This window comes from Cloeon dipterum, chromosome X (genome assembly GCF_949628265.1).
Source record: "Cloeon dipterum chromosome X, ieCloDipt1.1, whole genome shotgun sequence".
Classification (NCBI taxonomy): Eukaryota; Metazoa; Arthropoda; class Insecta; order Ephemeroptera; family Baetidae; genus Cloeon; species Cloeon dipterum.
Window position 1 is genome coordinate 23,150,948 of NC_088790.1, and position 25,417 is coordinate 23,176,364.

General features: G+C 38.5%; 4 protein-coding genes and 1 long non-coding RNA gene across 5 annotated transcripts; 2 read left to right on the forward strand and 3 right to left on the reverse strand.

Annotated features, from left to right (window-relative positions):
* The first annotated feature begins 1,055 nt into the window (after nt 1-1,055).
* LOC135945717 (uncharacterized) lies at nt 1,056-5,395 on the forward strand. The gene is made up of 9 exons (XM_065493559.1): nt 1,056-1,354; nt 1,412-1,708; nt 2,190-2,435; nt 2,494-2,810; nt 3,522-3,600; nt 4,079-4,266; nt 4,325-4,505; nt 4,932-5,094; nt 5,148-5,395. Exons 1-9 carry the CDS (start codon nt 1,155-1,157, stop codon nt 5,340-5,342), a joined length of 1,866 nt encoding a protein of 621 aa, XP_065349631.1. The 5' UTR covers nt 1,056-1,154; the 3' UTR covers nt 5,343-5,395.
* A 1,134-nt stretch (nt 5,396-6,529) lies between these two features.
* Nucleotides 6,530-7,114, reverse strand: LOC135945382 (uncharacterized). The gene has a single exon (XM_065493016.1). It carries the CDS (start codon nt 7,112-7,114, stop codon nt 6,530-6,532), a length of 585 nt encoding a protein of 194 aa, XP_065349088.1.
* Nucleotides 7,115-8,205: 1,091 nt separating this feature from the next.
* Nucleotides 8,206-10,233, forward strand: LOC135947024 (uncharacterized). The gene is made up of 3 exons (XR_010575574.1): nt 8,206-8,338; nt 8,765-8,927; nt 8,981-10,233. It is a non-coding gene; the product is annotated as an uncharacterized LOC135947024 (long non-coding RNA).
* Nucleotides 10,234-15,218: 4,985 nt separating this feature from the next.
* On the reverse strand, nt 15,219-15,803 carry LOC135945385 (uncharacterized). Its single transcript, XM_065493017.1, has one exon. The coding sequence runs from the start codon at nt 15,801-15,803 to the stop codon at nt 15,219-15,221; it is 585 nt and encodes a 194-aa protein (XP_065349089.1).
* Nucleotides 15,804-20,123: 4,320 nt separating this feature from the next.
* LOC135945386 (uncharacterized) lies at nt 20,124-20,708 on the reverse strand. The gene has a single exon (XM_065493018.1). The coding sequence runs from the start codon at nt 20,706-20,708 to the stop codon at nt 20,124-20,126; it is 585 nt and encodes a 194-aa protein (XP_065349090.1).
* Between the last annotated feature and the right edge of the window lie 4,709 nt (nt 20,709-25,417).

The window sequence follows — 25,417 nt, forward strand, 5'->3', positions numbered from 1 at the left end:
TGTTCAATAATTGATTTAAAATAAACACTTTTGAAAATTGCAAGAAGTTTTTTAAAAAAATTTGCAGAGGAGTCAAACAAGCAAGAAATGAAATAAAATTTTGTTTAGATTAATATAGAAGCCTGCATTCGCACTCTAAATTTCAATTTAGAGAGACATGGGGCCTCAAATAAAATTAAACTGTGCCTTACCTCAGGGATGATTTTTAAGAAGCTGTCGAACTTTGCTGCTCTCACTCTGACTGCCTTTCCCTTTTTAATTGCGTTTTAGTCTCAGGTATGTTTAGTTGACGAGCTTTTACAACACCGCAGCAGACCCTTACGATATTTTTCTATAAGGTGCGCGATAAGGTTTTTATTCTACGTGTTTCTTTTGAAATTCTTTTCCCTTGACTAAAGATCTATATTTTTGTTTTAGTAAACCAAAAGAAACAATTTATTTTATCCGCAACACACATTCATTATGTTTTATATACACAAAAATTATATATTATATAATGCGAAAATTTCCTTTGCTTGATGATTTGGAGGAATGCCATCATTGCACCCTCGAGGTGTTGCAATCTTCGCGGTGGTTGCAGATGTGGCCGGATGGCCAGCAAAACTCCAACCGCCAAGTCTGTGTTTCCGCAGGACTTACACCATATATTCGCGAGGGATAAATTTATGAATTTTTACTGTCCTCTGAAAAATACAGCACTGAGAAGCACCACAATAAATTTTGGGCCAGGATAAAATGATAAATATTCTAATGTTTAATTGAAAACAGCCTAGATGAAGATAAGGATAAGTGATAACATTTATGCTCCCTTCCTGTTATTCTATTCGAATTCGCTGACAAAATGAACTGGGTTTTCCTGAATATTTTTATTGTTATATCAGATAAATTGCAATTTTCTTTTTGTGATCATATAAAAAAACTTCAATAGCAAAATTTACGAGCAAAAAATTATTTTCTAACGGTCCGTCCATTCTATTTTTCTGAATATGGAATCATTGATAAAAAAAACATAACATACAAACAAGAATAAGAAAACGTCATTTTGCGGTTGGGAACATCAGACTGTTTGCCGGCAGTAAATCCCAACAACCGCAATTTTTAATATTTCGCTTCAGACAAAAGTGATTTTTCTATTTCTCGTTTGAAACTGCAGGATGGAAGTCTTACAAATCGTGTTCCTTACAACTTTGATTGTTGCCAAAGCCAACAGCTCAGGACGCCTATTTGTGCGTAAGTGTTGCCCAGCGCAGTTCACATTCAACTTTGAAAAGGCAAATTGCGACCCGGTGGCCAAGGACGTGGTCGTCGACTGGATCCCAGACCAAGTGAAAAATCAGCAACCGCTCCTTAACAAGTGACAACCAAAATACCCGTTTTTTACTGTCCGCTTAATTTAGCGAAATTATTTCAGAACATATATAACTTCGGTGCCCACGTTGGAGGAATTTGACATCCGATTCGACCCTTGCCCGCTATTTTTATACAATGTTGATAAGCCGTTATTTAATATAACACCTAGCACGCCAGTCATTCTCAAACCACAAGGGGGAATGTCTCCTTACGCCAATGACACAAATCACTGGTGTTTCGACGTGCCAAGCGGTTTGAAAAAGTCTGAGCGCCGTTGGGTGCTTTTGTCCTGTTCTTGCCTCAATGAAATTTGCGTGGCAAGATGCTGCCACAGGGGAAACCGACTGCACGTTAATAGGTACTATGATTCAAAAATTCCAAGCTACTTTACCAGCATTTGGTTCTTAGTTGGCCACAAGGGCTCCTTTTAGAAAGCATAAGATGTTTAAGAACCTAGATCTCCAACTGTGCATCTCATAAAAATGGGTCAGATAATAATTTTTTCACTCAGCGAAAAAAAATTCAAAAATTTGAAACTGACATATTTTATAGGTCTAATTTAGTTGATCCAAACATAGAAAAAATTAAATAAACGAGATTTGAATATTTAGTTTTGGTTAGGATATATACAATAAGAAAAAAAGATATATTGGTGCTATACAATTCTTCTCTTTATAGCAATAAAGATAATTTATTTTGGGTTTATTGCAAGTGAATATCATCATAGCAATTTCTGACATCCAAGTGAATCATGGTTGGAAACACTAAACATCTAAATTGAAAATTTAAACTCGCACAGTCAAAGTACTGTTCTTATATTAACTTATCTGTATATTTAGAGCATCAGCAAGATCTTTTACTGCGATGTGCAGCAACGAAACAAATACAGCATGGGATCCATACGAAGCGAAAGACTTGGAACTCTCAAAGAACAGCGTCAAACCTTATGTCTTCCGTTATTTCACTATTTTCGAATTCATATCCAGCTGCTTTCACTCAGTGCACAAAAATTACGGAAAGACAAGGAGGCCAAAGCAAATTGAGACGTTCAAAATCGACTCGAGGGGCATATTGACGTCGTCTAAGTATGAGACTATTTTATTATAATTAAATCCCGTTGGCATTAAAGCGATTTAATTTAAGGTACAAAGCCAGTCGCTGGAGTTATTGTATTGGCGAGGCAGACGTGAAGGGCAAGCCGAAAACAGTGGCCATGTATTGCGATGCAGGTGAATTTGTCGTCTCCTTTGACGAAGCTTTCACACAGAGCGTGCTGGCTGGAATCGGAGCAGCCTTTACTTTTTTGACCCTTGCTATTCACGTCGCGGTCAAGGACCTTCGACAGGGTATCAAGGGGCTGAGCCTGATCGCCCACTGCGCCTGCATGCTCGGCGCCTATCTCACAATGGCCTTCCGCCCCTTGGCCTGGGCTGACGATGGAAATGCCTGCACCGTCTTAGGTATTTAAATACATTGTGCGATGCCGAAAACTGCGACAAAATAGCAATTCAAACGCGGCTAGCACTGACAAACATTATTATGAGGGGGCTCACTTTGCAGCACTGATTTTTTTATATGTGAAACCAGAGACAACCTCCAATTTATAAATTTCTTGTAGACTAGAGAGGCTCAATTGCTGCAAAAGAGGGGGCATTTATAACTACTCCCAAACTCGTTATTAAGTAGTCAGAAAGCACATATTTTTCATTTCATTTCACCAGGCTAGAATAGTTTTATGAAAATTTCTGACAAAAAGAAAATCTAAAAATTGCTTTGCTCTGCCTGGGAATCCACATGGGCAGCTTTTGAAGAATAAATTAATTTTTAAACTAAAGAAAGACAAGTGAATGTTATTTGATAACTTTTAATTCAACGAATGAGTTTACCCTGCGCGGAAATTAATTCAGAATTCAAATTATTAGAGGAAAAATATTAGATTTTGGCATCTGGTCTGATACTTGTCGTGTCCTCTAATTAATACAGAAACAAACTGTGGACCTTTGAGCTTTCGTTCTATTTAATAACTTTAGAAAATTAATGTCCCACAGGTTTCATTCTGTACCTCCAGTTGTTTTGACCCTTAAGTGTTTCTATTATACATTTTATTTGCTGATTTTTATACAAATTAAATGAAAGCTATGCGAATTCATCAAAAATATTTGTCTTTTCAGGAGTTTTCACGCATTTCTTCCTGCTCTCTGCTTTTTATTGGCTCAACGTGAGGGCGATTATAATTTACGCAACATTCAGGTAATACTTCTAAAAAGCACAGCACTGAAATTTGAAGTCACGATGAAATGATGATAATATTATTATTATTCTGTTTAATGGAAAACAGCTTAGGTGGGAATAAGGATACTGATAACATTTCTGCTCCCTTCCTGTTATTCGAGTTTTATATTTACTGAAATACCGAATTCGCAGATAAAAAAGCACTGTTTTTCCTGATTATTTTAATTGCTATCTGAAAATTTACAATTTTCTCTTTGTGATCAATAAAAAAAAACTTGAAGAGAGTAAAAGCTGAAACACAAAATTTCACTGCCATTGATTTTCCGATCTTCTTGCTCGTCACCAAAGGAAAAAATTATTCATTTTTTATTACGTTAATTTACTAGGGAATTCTTTTTTTAATTATGATCATGACAAAAATTTGGAAATATTTGTGTTCAGCAGAGATCAATTCAAAAACCTGAAAACTATTCCTTACAAATTACAAATTTTTCAGATCATGGAACTCAATGCTGAGTGGCTTGTCCCTCGCAACGCGCAGTTTTCCGTTTTACGCATTATACGCTCTGGGGGTGCCGGCACTGGTTTCAGGGTTCATGGCTTGGGTACAGTTCGCGTCTGAAGACGACCTTCCCTACTGGATCGCATGGCCAGATTTGGACGAGGCTGCCTGCTGGTTTAGATGTGCGTACATCAGCCAGAAAAAACATCGTAAAAATTAATAAAGTTTTATTTTTTGCAGCGCCTGTTGGTCGTGCAGTCTATTTTTCGCTGCCCATGGGAATTGTCCTGACTATTAACATTGTTCTCTTCGTAATAACTCTGGCTAAAATAATTTCATTTAGAAAAGAAAATGCGAGTATTCTCAAGACGCAAGACAGTACGAACACAGTTAAAGAATCTTTGAAATTTGATATAGAAAGGTAAATAGATTTGAGTCATCAGTGTGTTCTTTTAAATATTTTTTATTTAATTACCACAGCTCCACTCAACACATAACATTAATGATCTAATTTACATTTTATGGACTAAAAGACAGATTTAAATATTTAAAATTTTACGTTAATATTAAAAAAGAGTAAGCATGAAAATGCCTTAGTTGAAAAGAAATGGATAGAAATTTAAATTTTATAGACATAATATGAGGTGGTTGTTAATTCCTTTGCATTTTTTAACTGTCATTCGCATATTTTTACCGGCCAGTTTCGTCTCCTAATCTATATTTTTCATTGAGCCTTTTTCCTCAAGCACATATACCCTTTAGTATGAGAGATCTCTACAATTAAAACATATTATTCCACTATTATAATGCTACCTCATTTCACAAAATTAGTTTTCAACTTTTTCAGGCTGAAGCTTTTTGCGAAACTCTCCCTTTTGATGGGTCTCACATACGTGTCGGAATTCGCTTCTTGGGCGAATTATTTATTTGCGTACTACTGGTACGCATCTAATGTGGCTATCGCTTTGAGGGCCGTGCTCGTTTTCATCGTTTTCTGCTGCAAGAGAAAGGTAAGCCTAAAATTAATGTAGATTTGGTTTTAAATTACAGGAGAAAAAATCAGGTGTGGATCTCCATGAAACTGCAGTACCCCGTTGTTAAAACTATTCACAGCAGATTCACTGCGATGAAGTTGCTGTGTTGCAAAAGACGACAATTTGAGCTCTCAAAACTGAAAGAAAATGAAAGTGCAACGCGGTCAACTGGAACCAGTGGAGCGAAACCTTCAGATGAAAATTTAGAAATGAATGTTATCTAGACAATTTTTTGCTTAATATATTTAATTAAAAATTCAATTCTTTTTTAATTGTTGGGTGCGGATTTCAATTGTAAAATTGGTCCCGAGCGTCAACTCGCAGGTTGCTGCCAAGTAAAATTATTGATTTTCGCTATCTCTATTTCTAGGACTCTAAATGAAACCGGTCTTGAATGTATTAATTTCTCAACAGTATGTAAATGAATAACAAAACTTCATCCTCGTTCATTCCAGAGTTGTTAATTTCATTGGATTTTTGTACAACTTGCTTTCTACGCCACGCCAACACAAACTAAAAAATTAAACAAATATCGAGATACTGATTAGAAGATCTGCACTTTATTCGTGGCCGTCGTATCCCGCCGCCGCATCAGCAAAATCTCCTCTCTCTGGCGGCGCAGCTCGCCTGCATCGCGAGTAGTAGTGAAAATGAGAAACGATATGCAACCCGCGCTCAAAGACTGTTCGGCTGTGCAGTTTCCTTCCCATTGTAAGGCGTATGCGATGGCAAGATTTTAACGTGTATTGTGATGTCATTTTAATTCATATTATTTTCTAGTCTTGGCTCAGTTCGGCTGTGTTATCCTGACAGAAGTGTTTAACAGAAGTTTCGCCCGTTCTAACATTAATATTAAAAAAAATATTCAGGGTGTTTGCTAAAATTAGTGAGATTTTGTAGTTCGGCTTCGCCTGCTGGATAATTCTCTGCCCTCACACGGGGAAAATAAAGTTGATGAGCAGCAGATGCAACAAGTTTTTCAGGAATAAAGATCTGTAGATGTTTGTTAAAATGAACAGCTCGCTACTCCACCAATTCACCAAGGAAGCCGCTTTTAATTTAAACTGAAAATTTTTTCAATTTTGAATGGTTTTCGGGGGTCGCTCACTCCCTCAACCCCTGTTTGGCCACGGGTGCCATATTTTGCAGCCAGCCAGTTTCAAAGATACATTGTTTGATACTGGGCGATAAATCGATTCTTTCCTATCCTCATGCACGGCACGATATCAATATGTCGCCCAGTATCGCCCATTTAAAGAAAAAAACTAGCGTGCCTTTGCCTGGAATTGTATTATATGTTGTTTTGGGGGAGAAGGGCTATTATTGAATTAATTTTTGTGGCCTGTGGAAGGCCAGGCCCTGAAAAGAGCCGATTGAGGGAAGGGAGGAACCTTCTAACGGACCGTGAAGGTTAAGCTCGGGGTCGCGGTCGACCCGGAGCGTAGTCAAGCACATGGATCGTAATCCGTTGGCTAGCAAACGCATAGTGCAGTTCCTCCAGAACGTAGTTCTGGTCCACGCCATCAAGGCCGGAACAGATCCGCGGCAAAAACAACTCGCGAAGGCTGTTCCGCCGCGCATAACGCGCCAGCCCAGCGATCATGAGATGCATGCCGCGAATATGACCGTCCGGGTCGTGGTGGAATTTCTGCGTTGAACGCGGCTTGGAAACGCAGAGCAGCATCTTGGAATCGTCCGCCATTTTTTCAACCGCCACGTAGCCAAGGTCTGCACGCGGATGTTTGGACCGCAACACGTCCGGCCGCCAGCCTGTCAGCTGCCTTGTGAGCAGCGCCAGACCAGCGCCCATGGCGAAGTCGGCGCCAACAGCCTGGGCCTTGACCCCCGGGCACTTGAATAAATCGCCACGCGACACCCTGATGCGGCATCTACTTTTCGAAGGACGCTTAATTCCGTGACGCCGGATGCGATCGACGTCCTTCAAATACTTTTGGTACTCGCCGGACGGGCCGAAACGCGATTCCTGGCGCGACATGGAATAAGCGGAAAATCGGATGTGAAAAACTAAAAAAATGAGCGAGAAAAAGCGCGAGTAAGGAGCAGTGAGCGGGATGATGTCGATAAACGACGATGGACGCATTCCAATCAGCCAGGGCATATATACCTGCGATCGACGCTCCCTCTGTGTGAAGAAATTCACAACTATACCGGAAGGTACCACTGCGGTACCCAATAATATATATATGTGTGTGTGTATAAAACATTCGGGTTTTTTCCAATGCACTTTTTAATTTTTGACCAAAGCTTTCTCACCGGCGGTTAGCGTGGCTGGCGCAGATCAGTTAGATTTATTGCGGCTAGCGGCGGCTGCCCACTTGACCTAAAATTTCCCGCGGCTGGCGCGTCGCATCGCAGCTGTGGCGGTAATTTTAAAGTGGACAAAAGTGATCGAAATTTATTTGAAATCTCGGATACACTAACTTGTAAGCAGTTGATCAGGAAACAATTTGTTCTACAATTTGAAATAATGAAAAAGCACAATTTTTCCTGAATATTTTAATTGCTATCTGAAAATTTACAGTTTTCTCTTTTTGATCAATAAAAAAACTTGAAGAGAGTGAAAGCTGAAACACTAAATTTCACTGCCATTGATATTCCGATCTTCTTGCTCGTCACCAAAGGAAAAAATTATTCATTTTTTATTACGTTAATTTACTAGGGAATTCTTTTTTTTAATTATGATTATGATAACAATTTGGAAATATTTGTGCCCCAGCAGAGATCAATTCAAAAACCTGAAAACTATTTCATACTAATTTTTCAGTTCATGGAAGTTCAATGCTGATAAGTGGCCTATCCCTCGCAACGCGCAGTTTTCCTTTCTATGCATTATATGTACGCTCTGGGGGTGCCTGCACTGGTTTCAGGGTTTATGGCGTGGGTACAGTTCGCGTCCGAGGACAACCTTCCCTACTGGATCGCATGGCCAGATTTGGACGAGGCTGCCTGCTGGTTTAGATGTGCGTACATCAGCCAGAAAAAACATCGTAAAAATTAATAAAGTTTTATTTTTTGCAGCGCCTGTTGGTCGTGCAGTCTACTTTTCGCTGCCCATGGGAATTTTCCTGACTATTAACATTGTTCTCTTCGTAATAACTCTGGCTAAAATAATTTCATTTAGAAAAGAAAATGCGTGTATTCTCAAGACGCAAGACAGTACGAACACAGTTAAAGAATCTTTGAAATTTGATATAGAAAGGTAAATAGATTTGAGTCATCAGTGTGTTCTTTTAAATATTTTTTATTTAATTACCTCAGCTCCACTCAACACATAACATTAATGATCTAATTTACATTTTATGGACTAAAAGACAGATTTAAATATTTAAAATTTTACGTTAATATTAAAAAAGAGTAAGCATGAAAATGCCTTAGTTGAAAAGAAATGGATAGAAATTTAAATTTTATAGACATAATATGAGGTGGTTGTTAATTCCTTTGCATTTTTTAACTGTCATTCGCATATTTTTACCGGCCAGTTTCGTCTCCTAATCTATATTTTTCATTGAGCCTTTTTCCTCAAGCACATATACCCTTTAGTATGAGAGATCTCTACAATTAAAACATATTATTCAACTATTATAATGCTACCTCATTTCACAAAATTAGTTTTCAACTTTTTCAGGCTGAAGCTTTTTGCGAAACTCTCCCTTTTGATGGGTCTCACATACGTGTCGGAATTCGCTTCTTGGGCGAATTATTTATTTGCGTACTACTGGTACGCATCTAATGTGGCTATCGCTTTGAGGGCCGTGCTCGTTTTCATCGTTTTCTGCTGCAAGAGAAAGGTAAGCCTAAAATTAATGAAGATTTGTTTTTAAATTACAGGAGAAAAACTCAGGTGTGGATCTCCATGAAACTTCAGTACCCCGTTGTTAAAACTATTCACAGCAGATTCACTGCGATGAAGTTGCTGTGTTGCAAAAGACGACAATTTGAGCTCTCAAAACTGAAAGAAAATGAAAGTGCAACGCGGTCAACTGGAACCAGTGGAGCGAAACCGTCAGGTCCGTCAGATGAAAATTTAGAAATGAATGTTATCTAAATAATTTTTGCTTAATATATTTAATTAAAAATTCAATTCTTTTTTAATTGTTGGGTGCGGATTTCAATTGTAAAATTGGTCGCGAGCGTCAACTCGCAGGTTGTTGCCAAGTAAAATTATTGATTTTCGCTATCTCTATTTCTAGGACTCAAAATGAAACCGGTCTTGAATGTATTAATTTCTCAAAAGTAAATGAATAACAAAACTTCATCCTCGTTCATTCCAGAGTTGTTAATTTCATTGGATTTTTGTACAACTTGCTTTCTACGCCACGCCAACACAAACTAAAAAATTTAACAAATATCGAGATACTGATTAGAAAATCTGCACTTAATTCGTGGCCGTCGTATCCCGCTGCCGCATCAGCAAAATCTCCTCTCTCTGGCGGCGCAGCTCGCCTGCATCGCGAGTAGTAGTGAAAATGAGAAACGATATGCAACCCGCGCTCAAAGACTGTTCGGTGGTGCAGATTCCTTCCCTTTTTGTAAGGCGTATGTGATGGCAAGATTTTAACGTGTATTTTGATGTCATTTTAATTCATATTATTTTCTAGTCTTGGCTCACTTCGGCTGTGTTATCCTGACAGAAGTGTTTAATAGAAGTTTCGCCCATTCTCACATAAATAATTGGACAGTTTTTAAGAAATTGTCCAATTAAGTCTGGTAAAGATCGTAATATTTTATACTACATTATAGGAAAGGATATTAGAAGCAGAAAGGAATTGCATCAGAGAGATGAAATACCGGAGGAGTAGAAAAGGTTGAAATTAAAATATATAATATTATTAATCATTCGAGGCAAAAGAGCCGGGTGGCATATTTCTGACCGGGCACATCGAGTTCAAGCGGCTCTCGGAGGGTGCAACTTGAAATGCGGAGGTGCACTCTGATGCTTTGCTCGGACTAAATTTCTCGGAGCAGTTTTAGTCAGCAAAGTTTTTTTTATTTAGATTAAAAACTATTTTGTGTTCTCTGGCGGAGCAACTTTTATTCATTTATATACTCCATTAATCAACACGCACATTTTTTAGTATGGTTTTTTAGTTTAGTTTTTCCGAGTCAACTAATCGGCAAAAAAATTAATTTATTAATTTGCTTGTCTAATTTTATGAGGATTTTATTAATAAAAAAATCATACTGTTCCATTATTTTAATTTTGGTTTTTCATTGAGTTTCGCTATCTCTATTTCTAGGACTCAAAATGAGACCGGTTTGAATGTATTACTTTCTCAACAGTAAAAATGAATAACAAAACTTCATCCTCGTTGATTCTAGAGTTCTTATTTTCATTGGATTTTTGTACAACTTTCTTTCTACACCACGCCAACACAAACTAAAAAATTTAACAAATATCGAGATACTGTTTAGAAAATCTGCACTTTATTCGTGGCCATCGTGTCTCGCCGCCGCATCAGCAAAATCTCCTCTCTCTGGCGGCGCAGCTCGCCTGCAACGCGAGTATTAGTGAAAATGAGGAACGATATGCAACCCGCGCTCAAAGATTGTTCGGCTGTGCAGATTCCTTCCCTTTTTGTAAGGCGTATGTGATGGCAAGATTTTAACAATGTGTATTTTGATGTCATTTTAATTCATATTATATTCTAGTCTTGGCTCAGTTCGGCTGTGTTATCCTGACAGAAGTGTTTAACAGAAGTTTCGCCCGTTCTAACATTAATATTAAAAAAAATATTCAGTATTTTTGCTAAAATTAGCGAGATTTTGTAGTTCGGCTTCGCCTGCTGGATAATTCTCTGCCCTCACACGGGGAAAATAAAGTTGATGAGCAGCAGATGCAACAAGTTTTGCAGGAAAGATCTGTGTAGATGTTTGTTAAAATGAACAGCTCGCTACTCCACTAATTCACCAAGGTAGCCGCTTTTAATTTAAACTGAAAAATTTGACAACGTCAAAATGCGCATTTCCGTTCGGTAGTATTTATCAACAATCCTACCTTTAACTATTTTCCTTTTAATTTATATTCGTTTTCGATTGATAATATTTAATAGTGTTAATGCCTGTTCCCAGCAACTTTCCACAAGAGAAACAGAAATATAATTTGAGTGCGTTGCAAACATTGCTCAATAATTGATGCAAATATCAAAATTCCAACCCTTTTTGTCAAACGATACTGGGAAAAGGCGTTGCCACCGTCTTGGTGCCGTAAATATTGCGCACAGCTCATCAAATCACATAAATTTTAATTGTAGATAATGAGAAGATGTATCATTCACTTTTGCATACGGCACGCATTGACGACTTTACTCTATTTGTAGTGCGTTTACTTTAAGGTTCAAAACATAGACTTTATGCGTGTATTGAAAAAGACGAAAAAGATAAATTCATCCTACCACAATGAGAATTATTTACAAAATTTTACTCGGCATGTTAAAAAAAATAATACGATAAATGCACATTATAAACTGTGGATTTATTGTCAAAAATTAAATAAGTTAAATTTTCTAACTGACCGCATCCTTAAAACATACATGAATCCCTGAAAGAGACAGCAGGACTAATACTTTCTTCTTGTTCTTGTTAATAATATCATACAGTTGCCATAACTTCAACCAGTCAAATGAGTAAGTGAAGTACTGACATTATTATTTTCTTAACGCTTAGCGATTGTCTGAGCGAAACCAAAAGATCTCTGATTCATTTATCCTCATTATAGGGACTTAAATGTTATAAATTTAACTAGAATGAAATAGTGTAGATTTCAGATATTTTTACTTTTATTATTCTATTAAAAAAATGAATAGTTCATTCTCTAGAGCGCGGCGGTGGTTGAGTGTTCACGGCTTGATTTTTCATGCGCCCCCAGGATCACGCCATTTGTACGTTTTTGTCGAAGCACACAAGAGCGTTCTGCTGCGAAGGGAAAGTCTGCCACGTGCTACTTATTTAATTGTGAAGCATCGCGCACCACCTTTTGCTGCCCAGCTTAAATATGTAAAGTGGACAAAAGAGATCGAAACTTATTTGAAATCTCGGATACACTAACTTGTAAGAAGTTGATCAGTAAACAATTTGTTCTACAATTTGAAATAATGAAAAAGCACAATTTTTCGTGAATATTTTAATTGCTATCTGAAAATTTACAGTTTTCTCTTTTTGATCAATAAAAAAACTTGAAGAGAGTGAAAGCTGAAACACTAAATTTCACTGCCATTGATATTCCGATCTTCTTGCTCGTCACCAAAGGATAAAATTATTCATTTTTTATTACATTAATTTACTTCTTTTTTTATTATGATTATGATAACAATTTGGAAATATTTGTGCCCCAGCAGAGATCAATTCAAAAACCTGATAACTATTCCTTACTAATTACAAATTTTTCAGATCATGGAACTCAATGCTGAGTGGCTTGTCCCTCGCAACGCGCAGTTTTCCGTTCTACGCATTATACGCTCTGGGGGTTCCTGCACTGGTTTCAGGGTTTATGGCGTGGGTAAAGTTCGCGTCCGAGGACGACCTTCCCTACTGGATCGTATGGCCAGATTTGGACGAGGCTGCCTGCTGGTTTAGATGTGCGTACATCAGCTAGAAAAAAAACATCGTAAAAATTAATAAAGTTTTATTTTTTGCAGCGCCTGTTGGTCGTGCAGTCTATTTTTCGCTGCCCATGGGAATTGTCAACTGGAACCAATGGAGCGAAACCTTGAGATGAAAATTTAGAAATGAATGTTACCTAGATAATTTTTTGCTTAGAGAGGAATGATACTGCAAAAGCCTGGAAAATGCTTGTTGCCAATGCATAACCGCCTCGCCCCTAAGGATACAGTTAGGGCCTTAATTGACTTAAGCGCTGCAATTTTTTTTAAAAAGTTGGTTGGAAAGTTACCGTGCTTTCCAAATGGTAACGGCTGTCTCCTTACTTGAAATCCGATTTTATTTCAAAACGAAGAGTTTTCCTAATAAGTGGCATACACCGTTGAACAGATCTCGACGAGTGGAATCTAAATATGCCAAGAAAATATGTTCAAGCACTGTACATCTTGGAGAAAATTGGCAAAATTTGAATTTGTAGTGTAGAAAGGTCCTTTTTTATTATTACAAATTGTTGAACAAATTGTTTATCGATCAATTGTTTATTACATCCAACAATTCAAATAACTTTCAATTGTTGCCCAGTATCATTCCACTTTAACAATAAAAAAGTAAGATGGGTGGAAGATTGAAAGGTTCTTCATTGAGTTTCGCTATCTCTATTTCTAGGACTCAAAATGAAACCGGTTTGAATGTATTACTTTCTCAACAGTAAAAATGAATAACAAAACTTCATCCTCGTTGATTCTAGAGTTCTTATTTTCATTGGATTTTTGTACAACTTTCTTTCTACACCACGCCAACACAAACTAAAAATTTAACAAATATCGAGATACTGTTTAGAAAATCTGCACTTTATTCGTGGCCATCGTGTCTCGCCGCCGCATCAGCAAAATCTCCTCTCTCTGGCGGCGCAGCTCGCCTGCAACGCGAGTATTAGTGAAAATGAGGAACGATATGCAACCCGCGCTCAAAGACTGTTCGGCTGTGCAGATTCCTTCCCTTTTTGTAAGGCGTATGTGATGGCAAGATTTTAACAATGTGTATTTTGATGTCATTTTAATTCATATTATTTTCTAGTCCTGGCTCAGTTCGGCTGTGTTATCCTGACAGAAGTGTTTAACAGAAGTTTCGCCCGTTCTAACATTAATATTAAAAAAAATATTCAGGATTTTTGCTAAAATTAGTGAGATTTTGTAGTTCGGCTTCGCCTGCTGGATAATTCTCTGCCCTCACACGGGGAAAATAAAGTTGATGAGCAGCAGATGCAACAAGTTTTGCAGGAATAAAGATCTGTAGATGTTTGTTAAAATGAACAGCTCGCTACTCCACCAATTCACCAAGGAAGCCGCTTTTAATTTAAGCTGAAAATTTTGGCAATTTCAAAGTGCACATTTTCCTTCGGTAGTATTTATCAACAATCATACCTTTCACTATTTTCCATTTTATTTAAATTCATGTTCAATTTATATTATTATTATTGGCTACATCTTTTCCAAACTTCCCTCAAAGAAACATAAAATAATATCATTTGAGTGCGTAGCAAAATTCCTAAGTCACATCTGTGGCAAGCGTGTGAGAGCTTGCAACGTAGCACCCTCCGAGGGTACGTTTCTTGCCTGTTCACTTACTTAGTAAAAGGCTTGGAAGCAATAATAAAGGTGGCTAGCACTTTTACATGTAAATTCCTCTGTTTGATTGAATGCGAACTTGTCAGAAATGCAAAACTACTGAACACCGTTTGACTTTAGCTCGACCTCCCCTATAGTGAGCTGAATGGTTTTCTGGGGTCGCTCACCCCCCAATCCCTCAACCCCTCTTTGGCTAAAATTTCATTTCCTGAGTTGAAAAGTGAATTTTAGATGGGAGGTCTCAGCCACGAGGTGCACTCGATCGGGACTGGCTTACAATTAGCCAAATATTTTGACGGCTGTGGCGAGTGGCCATTTTACCGATGAATGGTGCGGCTGACAATGTTTTAAACGAGTAGTAGTTTGATTCTGCTTAACGGCCTGAAGGGCAGAAAGTCATTTTTTTCTCCGGCTTTTTTCAATTTTCGACCCATTCTCACTGGCGGCTGGCGCAGCTTGTTAGACAGATTCGTGGCTGCTGGCGCAGGCCACGGGACACAAAATTTGCCGGCTATGGCGTAGCGCAGAAAAAAAACTGAATTTTAGAAACAACGAATTACTTAAAATATGTGTGTGCGGCTGCCATATTTTGCAGCCAGCCAGTTTCAAAGATACATCGTTTGATACTGGGCGATAAATCGATTCTTTCCTATCCTCATGCACGGCACGATATCAATATGTCGCCCAGTATCGCCCATTTAAAGAAAAAAACTAGCGTGCCTTTGCCTGGAATTGTATTATGTTGTTTTGGGGGAGAAGGGCTATTATTGAATTAATTTTTGTGGCCTGTGCAAGGCCAGGCCCTGAAAAGAGCCGATTGAGGGAAGGGAGGAACCTTCTAACGGACCGTGAAGGTTAAGCTCGGGGTCGCGGTCGACCCGGAGCGTAGTCAAGCACATGGATCGTAATCCGTTGGCTAGCAAACGCATAGTGCAGTTCCTCCAGAACGTAGTTCTGGTCCACGCCATCAAGGCCGGAACAGATCCGCGGCAAAAACAACTCGCGAAGGCTGTTCCGCCGCGCATAACGCGCCAGCCCAGCGATCATGAGATGCATGCCGCGAATATGACCGTCCGGGTCGTGGTGGAATTTCTGCGTTGAACGCGGCTTGGAAACGCAGAGCAGCATCTTGGAATCGTCCGCCATTTTTTCAACCGCCACGTAGCCAAGGTCTGCACGCGGATGTTTGGACCGCAACACGTCCGGCCGCCAGCCTGTCAGCTGCCTTGTGAGCAGCGCCAGACCAGCGCCCATGGCGAAGTCGGCGCCAACAGCCTGGGCCTTGACACCGGGGCACTTGAATAAATCGCCACGCGACACCCTGATGCGGCATCTACTTTTCGAAGGTCGCTTTATTCCGTGGCGCCGGATGCGATCGACGTCCTTCAAATACTTTTGGTACTCGCCGGACGGGCCGAAACGCGATTCCTGGCGCGACATGGAATGAGCGGAAAAGCGGATGTGAAAAACTAAAAAAAAGAGCGAGAAAAAGCGCGAGTAGGGAGCAGAGAGCGGGATGATGTCGATAAACGACGATGAGCGCATTCCACTCAGCCAGGGCATATATACCTGCGATCGACGCTCCCTCTGTGTGAAGAAATTCACAACTATACCGGAAGGTACCACTGCGGTACCCAATAATAAATATATATATATATATATGTGTGTGTGTATAAAACATTCGGGTTTTTTCCAATGCACTTTTTAACTTTTGACCAAAGCTTTCTCACCGGCGGCTAGCGTGGCTGGCGCAGATCAGTTAGATTTATTGCGGCTAGCGGCGGCTGCCCACTTGACCTAAAATTTCCCGCGGCTGGCGCGTCGCATCGCAGCTGTGGCGGTAATTTTAAAGTGGACAAAAGTGATCGAAATTTATTTGAAATCTCGGATACACTAACTTGTAAGCAGTTGATCAGGAAACAATTTGTTCTACAATTTGAAATAATGAAAAAGCACAATTTTTCCTGAATATTTTAATTGCTATCTGAAAATTTACAGTTTTCTCTTTTTGATCAATAAAAAAACTTGAAGAGAGTGAAAGCTGAAACACTAAATTTCACTGCCATTGATATTCCGATCTTCTTGCTCGTCACCAAAGGAAAAAATTATTCATTTTTTAATACGTTAATTTACTAGGGAATTCTTTTTTTTAATTATGATTATGATAACAATTTGGAAATATTTGTGCCCCAGCAGAGATCAATTCAAAAACCTGAAAACTATTTCATACTAATTTTTCAGTTCATGGAAGTTCAATGCTGATAAGTGGCCTATCCCTCGCAACGCGCAGTTTTCCTTTTTACGCATTATATGTACGCTCTGGGGGTGCCTGCACTGGTTTCAGGGTTTATGGCGTGGGTACAGTTCGCGTCCGAGGACGACCTTCCCTACTGGATCGCATGGCCAGATTTGGACGAGGCTGCCTGCTGGTTTAGATGTGCGTACATCAGCCAGAAAAAACATCGTAAAAATTAATAAAGTTTTATTTTTTGCAGCGCCTGTTGGTCGTGAAGTCTTTTTTTCGCTACCCATGGGAATTGTCCTGACTATTAACATTGTTCTCTTCGTAATAACTCTGGCTAAAATAATTTCATTTAGAAAAGAAAATGCGTGTATTCTCAAGACGCAAGACAGTACGAACACAGTTAAAGAATCTTTGAAATTTGATATAGAAAGGTAAATAGATTTGAGTCATCAGTGTGTTCTTTTAAATATTTTTTATTTAATTACCTCAGCTCCACTCAACACATAACATTAATGATCTAATTTACATTTTATGGACTAAAAGACAGATTTAAATATTTAAAATTTTACGTTAATATTAAAAAAGAGTAAGCATGAAAATGCCTTAGTTGAAAAGAAATGGATAGAAATTTAAATTTTATAGACATAATATGAGGTGGTTGTTAATTCCTTTGCATTTTTTAACTGTCATTCGCATATTTTTACCGGCCAGTTTCGTCTCCTAATCTATATTTTTCATTGAGCCTTTTTCCTCAAGCACATATACCCTTTAGTATGATAGCTCTCAACAATCAGAACATATTATTCCACTATTATAATGCTACCTCATTTCACTAAATTAGTTTTCAACTTTTTTAGGCTGAAGCTTTTTGCGAAACTCTCCCTTTTGATGGGTCTCACATACGTGTCGGAATTCGCTTCTTGGGCGAATTATTTATTTGCGTACTACTGGTACGCATCTAATGTGGCTATCGCTTTGAGGGCCGTGCTCGTTTTCATCGTTTTCTGCTGCAAGAGAAAGGTAAGCCTAAAATTAATGAAGATTTGTTTTTAAATTACAGGAGAAAAACTCAGGTGTGGATCTCCATGAAACTTCAGTACCCCGTTGTTAAAACTATTCACAGCAGATTCACTGCGATGAAGTTGCTGTGTTGCAAAAGACGACAATTTGAGCTCTCAAAACTGAAAGAAAATGAAAGTGCATCGCGGTCAACTGGAACCAGTGGAGCGAAACCGTCAGGTCCGTCAGATGAAAATTTAGAAATGAATGTTATCTAAATAATTTTTGCTTAATATATTTAATTAAAAATTCAATTCTTTTTTAATTGTTGGGTGCGGATTTCAATTGTAAAATTGGTCGCGAGCGTCAACTCGCAGGTTGTTGCCAAGTAAAATTATTGATTTTCGCTATCTCTATTTCTAGGACTCAAAATGAAACCGGTCTTGAATGTATTAATTTCTCAAAAGTAAATGAATAACAAAACTTCATCCTCGTTCATTCCAGAGTTGTTATTTTCATTGGATTTTTGTACAACTTGCTTTCTACGCCACGCCAACACAAACTAAAAAATTTAACAAATATCGAGATACTGATTAGAAAATCTGCACTTAATTCGTGGCCGTCGTATCCCGCTGCCGCATCAGCAAAATCTCCTCTCTCTGGCGGCGCAGCTCGCCTGCATCGCGAGTAGTAGTGAAAATGAGAAACGATATGCAACCCGCGCTCAAAGACTGTTCGGTGGTGCAGATTCCTTCCCTTTTTGTAAGGCGTATGTGATGGCAAGATTTTAACAATGTGTATTTTGATGTCATTTTAATTCATATTATTTTCTAGTCTTGGCTCAGTTCGGCTGTGTTATCCTGACAGAAGTGTTTAATAGAAGTTTCGCCCATTCTCACATAAATAATTGGACAGTTTTTAAGAAATTGTCCAATTAAGTCTGGTAAAGATCGTAATATTTTATACTACATTATAGGAAAGGATATTAGAAGCAGAAAGGAATTGCATCAGAGAGATGAAATACCGGAGGAGTAGAAAAGGTTGAAATTAAAATATATAATATTATTAATCATTCGAGGCAAAAGAGCCGGGTGGCATATTTCTGACCGGGCACATCGAGTTCAAGCGGCTCTCGGAGGGTGCAACTTGAAATGCGGAGGTGCACTCTGATGCTTTGCTCGGACTAAATTTCTCGGAGCAGTTTTAGTCAGCAAAGTTTTTTTTATTTAGATTAAAAACTATTTTGTGTTCTCTGGCGGAGCAACTTTTATTCATTTATATACTCCATTAATCAACACGCACATTTTTTAGTATGGTTTTTTAGTTTAGTTTTTCCGAGTCAACTAATCGGCAAAAAAATTAATTTATTAATTTGCTTGTCTAATTTTATGAGGATTTTATTAATAAAAAAATCATACTGTTCCATTATTTTAATTTTGGTTTTTCATTGAGTTTCGCTATCTCTATTTCTAGGACTCAAAATGAGACCGGTTTGAATGTATTACTTTCTCAACAGTAAAAATGAATAACAAAACTTCATCCTCGTTGATTCTAGAGTTCTTATTTTCATTGGATTTTTGTACAACTTTCTTTCTACACCACGCCAACACAAACTTAAAAATTTAACAAATATCGAGATACTGTTTAGAAAATCTGCACTTTATTCGTGGCCATCGTGTCTCGCCGCCGCATCAGCAAAATCTCCTCTCTCTGGCGGCGCAGCTCGCCTGCAACGCGAGTATTAGTGAAAATGAGGAACGATATGCAACCCGCGCTCAAAGATTGTTTGGCTGTGCAGATTCCTTCCCTTTTTGTAAGGCGTATGTGATGGCAAGATTTTAACAATGTGTATTTTGATGTCATTTTAATTCATATTATTTTCTAGTCTTGGCTCAGTTCGGCTGTGTTATCCTGACAGAAGTGTTTAACAGAAGTTTCGCCCGTTCTAACATTAATATTAAAAAAAATATTCAGGGTGTTTGCTAAAATTAGTGAGATTTTGTAGTTCGGCTTCGCCTGCTGGATAATTCTCTGCCCTCACACAGGGAAAATAAAGTTGATGAGCAGCAGATGCAACAAGTTTTTCAGGAATAAAGATCTGTAGATGTTTGTTAAAATGAACAGCTCGCTACTCCACCAATTCACCAAGGAAGCCGCTTTTAATTTAAACTGAAAATTTTTTCAATTTTGAATGGTTTTCGGGGGTCGCTCACTCCCTCAACCCCTGTTTGGCCACGGGTGCCATATTTTGCAGCCAGCCAGTTTCAAAGATACATCGTTTGATACTGGGCGATAAATCGATTCTTTCCTATCCTCATGCACGGCACGATATCAATATGTCGCCCAGTATCGCCCATTTAAAGAAAAAAACTAGCGTGCCTTTGCCTGGAATTGTATTATATGTTGTTTTGGGGGAGAAGGGCTATTATTGAATTAATTTTTGTGGCCTGTGGAAGGCCAGGCCCTGAAAAGAGCCGATTGAGGGAAGGGAGGAACCTTCTAACGGACCGTGAAGGTTAAGCTCGGGGTCGCGGTCGACCCGGAGCGTAGTCAAGCACATGGATCGTAATCCGTTGGCTAGCAAACGCATAGTGCAGTTCCTCCAGAACGTAGTTCTGGTCCACGCCATCAAGGCCGGAACAGATCCGCGGCAAAAACAACTCGCGAAGGCTGTTCCGCCGCGCATAACGCGCCAGCCCAGCGATCATGAGATGCATGCCGCGAATATGACCGTCCGGGTCGTGGTGGAATTTCTGCGTTGAACGCGGCTTGGAAACGCAGAGCAGCATCTTGGAATCGTCCGCCATTTTTTCAACCGCCACGTAGCCAAGGTCTGCACGCGGATGTTTGGACCGCAACACGTCCGGCCGCCAGCCTGTCAGCTGCCTTGTGAGCAGCGCCAGACCAGCGCCCATGGCGAAGTCGGCGCCAACAGCCTGCGCCTTGACCCCCGGGCACTTGAATAAATCGCCACGCGACACCCTGATGCGGCATCTACTTTTCGAAGGACGCTTAATTCCGTGACGCCGGATGCGATCGACGTCCTTCAAATACTTTTGGTACTCGCCGGACGGGCCGAAACGCGATTCCTGGCGCGACATGGAATAAGCGGAAAATCGGATGTGAAAAACTAAAAAAATGAGCGAGAAAAAGCGCGAGTAAGGAGCAGTGAGCGGGATGATGTCGATAAACGACGATGGACGCATTCCAATCAGCCAGGGCATATATACCTGCGATCGACGCTCCCTCTGTGTGAAGAAATTCACAACTATACCGGAAGGTACCACTGCGGTACCCAATAATATATATATGTGTGTGTGTATAAAACATTCGGGTTTTTTCCAATGCACTTTTTAATTTTTGACCAAAGCTTTCTCGCCGGCGGCTAGCGTGGCTGGCGCAGATCAGTTAGATTTATTGCGGCTAGCGGCGGCTGCCCACTTGACCTAAAATTTCCCGCGGCTGGCGCGTCGCATCGCAGCTGTGGCGGTAATTTTAAAGTGGACAAAAGTGATCGAAATTTATTTGAAATCTCGGATACACTAACTTGTAAGCAGTTGATCAGGAAACAATTTGTTCTACAATTTGAAATAATGAAAAAGCACAATTTTTCCTGAATATTTTAATTGCTATCTGAAAATTTACAGTTTTCTCTTTTTGATCAATAAAAAAACTTGAAGAGAGTGAAAGCTGAAACACTAAATTTCACTGCCATTGATATTCCGATCTTCTTGCTCGTCACCAAAGGAAAAAATTATTCATTTTTTAATACGTTAATTTACTAGGGAATTCTTTTTTTTAATTATGATTATGATAACAATTTGGAAATATTTGTGCCCCAGCAGAGATCAATTCAAAAACCTGAAAACTATTTCATACTAATTTTTCAGTTCATGGAAGTTCAATGCTGATAAGTGGCCTATCCCTCGCAACGCGCAGTTTTCCTTTTTACGCATTATATGTACGCTCTGGGGGTGCCTGCACTGGTTTCAGGGTTTATGGCGTGGGTACAGTTCGCGTCCGAGGACGACCTTCCCTACTGGATCGCATGGCCAGATTTGGACGAGGCTGCCTGCTGGTTTAGATGTGCGTACATCAGCCAGAAAAAACATCGTAAAAATTAATAAAGTTTTATTTTTTGCAGCGCCTGTTGGTCGTGAAGTCTTTTTTTCGCTACCCATGGGAATTGTCCTGACTATTAACATTGTTCTCTTCGTAATAACTCTGGCTAAAATAATTTCATTTAGAAAAGAAAATGCGTGTATTCTCAAGACGCAAGACAGTACGAACACAGTTAAAGAATCTTTGAAATTTGATATAGAAAGGTAAATAGATTTGAGTCATCAGTGTGTTCTTTTAAATATTTTTTATTTAATTACCTCAGCTCCACTCAACACATAACATTAATGATCTAATTTACATTTTATGGACTAAAAGACAGATTTAAATATTTAAAATTTTACGTTAATATTAAAAAAGAGTAAGCATGAAAATGCCTTAGTTGAAAAGAAATGGATAGAAATTTAAATTTTATAGACATAATATGAGGTGGTTGTTAATTCCTTTGCATTTTTTAACTGTCATTCGCATATTTTTACCGGCCAGTTTCGTCTCCTAATCTATATTTTTCATTGAGCCTTTTTCCTCAAGCACATATACCCTTTAGTATGATAGCTCTCAACAATCAGAACATATTATTCCACTATTATAATGCTACCTCATTTCACTAAATTAGTTTTCAACTTTTTTAGGCTGAAGCTTTTTGCGAAACTCTCCCTTTTGATGGGTCTCACATACGTGTCGGAATTCGCTTCTTGGGCGAATTATTTATTTGCGTACTACTGGTACGCATCTAATGTGGCTATCGCTTTGAGGGCCGTGCTCGTTTTCATCGTTTTCTGCTGCAAGAGAAAGGTAAGCCTAAAATTAATGAAGATTTGTTTTTAAATTACAGGAGAAAAACTCAGGTGTGGATCTCCATGAAACTTCAGTACCCCGTTGTTAAAACTATTCACAGCAGATTCACTGCGATGAAGTTGCTGTGTTGCAAAAGACGACAATTTGAGCTCTCAAAACTGAAAGAAAATGAAAGTGCATCGCGGTCAACTGGAACCAGTGGAGCGAAACCGTCAGGTCCGTCAGATGAAAATTTAGAAATGAATGTTATCTAAATAATTTTTGCTTAATATATTTAATTAAAAATTCAATTCTTTTTTAATTGTTGGGTGCGGATTTCAATTGTAAAATTGGTCGCGAGCGTCAACTCGCAGGTTGTTGCCAAGTAAAATTATTGATTTTCGCTATCTCTATTTCTAGGACTCAAAATGAAACCGGTCTTGAATGTATTAATTTCTCAAAAGTAAATGAATAACAAAACTTCATCCTCGTTCATTCCAGAGTTGTTAATTTCATTGGATTTTTGTACAACTTGCTTTCTACGCCACGCCAACACAAACTAAAAAATTTAACAAATATCGAGATACTGATTAGAAAATCTGCACTTAATTCGTGGCCGTCGTATCCCGCTGCCGCATCAGCAAAATCTCCTCTCTCTGGCGGCGCAGCTCGCCTGCATCGCGAGTAGTAGTGAAAATGAGAAACGATATGCAACCCGCGCTCAAAGACTGTTCGGTGGTGCAGATTCCTTCCCTTTTTGTAAGGCGTATGTGATGGCAAGATTTTAACAATGTGTATTTTGATGTCATTTTAATTCATATTATTTTCTAGTCTTGGCTCAGTTCGGCTGTGTTATCCTGACAGAAGTGTTTAATAGAAGTTTCGCCCATTCTCACATAAATAATTGGACAGTTTTTAAGAAATTGTCCAATTAAGTCTGGTAAAGATCGTAATATTTTATACTACATTATAGGAAAGGATATTAGAAGCAGAAAGGAATTGCATCAGAGAGATGAAATACCGGAGGAGTAGAAAAGGTTGAAATTAAAATATATAATATTATTAATCATTCGAGGCAAAAGAGCCGGGTGGCATATTTCTGACCGGGCACATCGAGTTCAAGCGGCTCTCGGAGGGTGCAACTTGAAATGCGGAGGTGCACTCTGATGCTTTGCTCGGACTAAATTTCTCGGAGCAGTTTTAGTCAGCAAAGTTTTTTTTATTTAGATTAAAAACTATTTTGTGTTCTCTGGCGGAGCAACTTTTATTCATTTATATACTCCATTAATCAACACGCACATTTTTTAGTATGGTTTTTTAGTTTAGTTTTTCCGAGTCAACTAATCGGCAAAAAAATTAATTTATTAATTTGCTTGTCTAATTTTATGAGGATTTTATTAATAAAAAAATCATACTGTTCCATTATTTTAATTTTGGTTTTTCATTGAGTTTCGCTATCTCTATTTCTAGGACTCAAAATGAGACCGGTTTGAATGTATTACTTTCTCAACAGTAAAAATGAATAACAAAACTTCATCCTCGTTGATTCTAGAGTTCTTATTTTCATTGGATTTTTGTACAACTTTCTTTCTACACCACGCCAACACAAACTTAAAAATTTAACAAATATCGAGATACTGTTTAGAAAATCTGCACTTTATTCGTGGCCATCGTGTCTCGCCGCCGCATCAGCAAAATCTCCTCTCTCTGGCGGCGCAGCTCGCCTGCAACGCGAGTATTAGTGAAAATGAGGAACGATATGCAACCCGCGCTCAAAGATTGTTTGGCTGTGCAGATTCCTTCCCTTTTTGTAAGGCGTATGTGATGGCAAGATTTTAACAATGTGTATTTTGATGTCATTTTAATTCATATTATTTTCTAGTCCTGGCTCAGTTCGGCTGTGTTATCCTGACAGAAGTGTTTAACAGAAGTTTCGCCCGTTCTAACATTAATATTAAAAAAAATATTCAGTATTTTTGCTAAAATTAGCGAGATTTTGTAGTTCGGCTTCGCCTGCTGGATAATTCTCTGCCCTCACACGGGGAAAATAAAGTTGATGAGCAGCAGATGCAACAAGTTTTGCAGGAAAGATCTGTGTAGATGTTTGTTAAAATGAACAGCTCGCTACTCCACTAATTCACCAAGGTAGCCGCTTTTAATTTAAACTGAAAAATTTGACAACGTCAAAATGCGCATTTCCGTTCGGTAGTATTTATCAACAATCCTACCTTTAACTATTTTCCTTTTAATTTATATTCGTTTTCGATTGATAATATTTAATAGTGTTAATGCCTGTTCCCAGCAACTTTCCACAAGAGAAACAGAAATATAATTTGAGTGCGTTGCAAACATTGCTCAATAATTGATGCAAATATCAAAATTCCAACCCTTTTTGTCAAACGATACTGGGAAAAGGCGTTGCCACCGTCTTGGTGCCGTAAATATTGCGCACAGCTCATCAAATCACATAAATTTTAATTGTAGATAATGAGAAGATGTATCATTCACTTTTGCATACGGCACGCATTGACGACTTTACTCTATTTTTTGTAGTGCGTTTACTTTAAGGTTCAAAACATAGACTTTATGCGTGTATTGAAAAAGACGAAAAAGATAAATTCATCCTACCACAATGAGAATTATTTACAAAATTTTACTCGGCATGTTAAAAAAAATAATACGATAAAAAATGCACATTATAAACTGTGGATTTATTGTCAAAAATTAAATAAGTTAAATTTTCTAACTGACCGCATCCTTAAAACATACATGAATCCCTGAAAGAGACAGCAGGACTAATACTTTCTTCTTGTTCTTGTTAATAATATCATACAGTTGCCATAACTTCAACCAGTCAAATGAGTAAGTGAAGTACTGACATTATTATTTTCTTAACGCTTAGCGATTGTCTGAG

What these genes read in the sequence shown, in the direction of transcription:
- LOC135945717 (XM_065493559.1), top strand. Translation starts at nt 1,155, where the DNA reads ATGGAAGTCTTACAAATCGTGTTCCTTACAACTTTGATTGTTGCCAAA. An exon ending in AAATGCCTGCACCGTCTTAG is followed by an intron (nt 2,811 to 3,521) that starts GTATTTAAATAC and finishes TTGTCTTTTCAG; the next exon opens with GAGTTTTCACGCATTTCTTC. An exon ending in ATAATTTACGCAACATTCAG is followed by an intron (nt 3,601 to 4,078) that starts GTAATACTTCTA and finishes CAAATTTTTCAG; the next exon opens with ATCATGGAACTCAATGCTGA.
- LOC135945382 (XM_065493016.1), bottom strand. Translation starts at nt 7,114, where the DNA reads ATGTCGCGCCAGGAATCGCGTTTCGGCCCGTCCGGCGAGTACCAAAAG.
- LOC135945385 (XM_065493017.1), bottom strand. Translation starts at nt 15,803, where the DNA reads ATGTCGCGCCAGGAATCGCGTTTCGGCCCGTCCGGCGAGTACCAAAAG.
- LOC135945386 (XM_065493018.1), bottom strand. Translation starts at nt 20,708, where the DNA reads ATGTCGCGCCAGGAATCGCGTTTCGGCCCGTCCGGCGAGTACCAAAAG.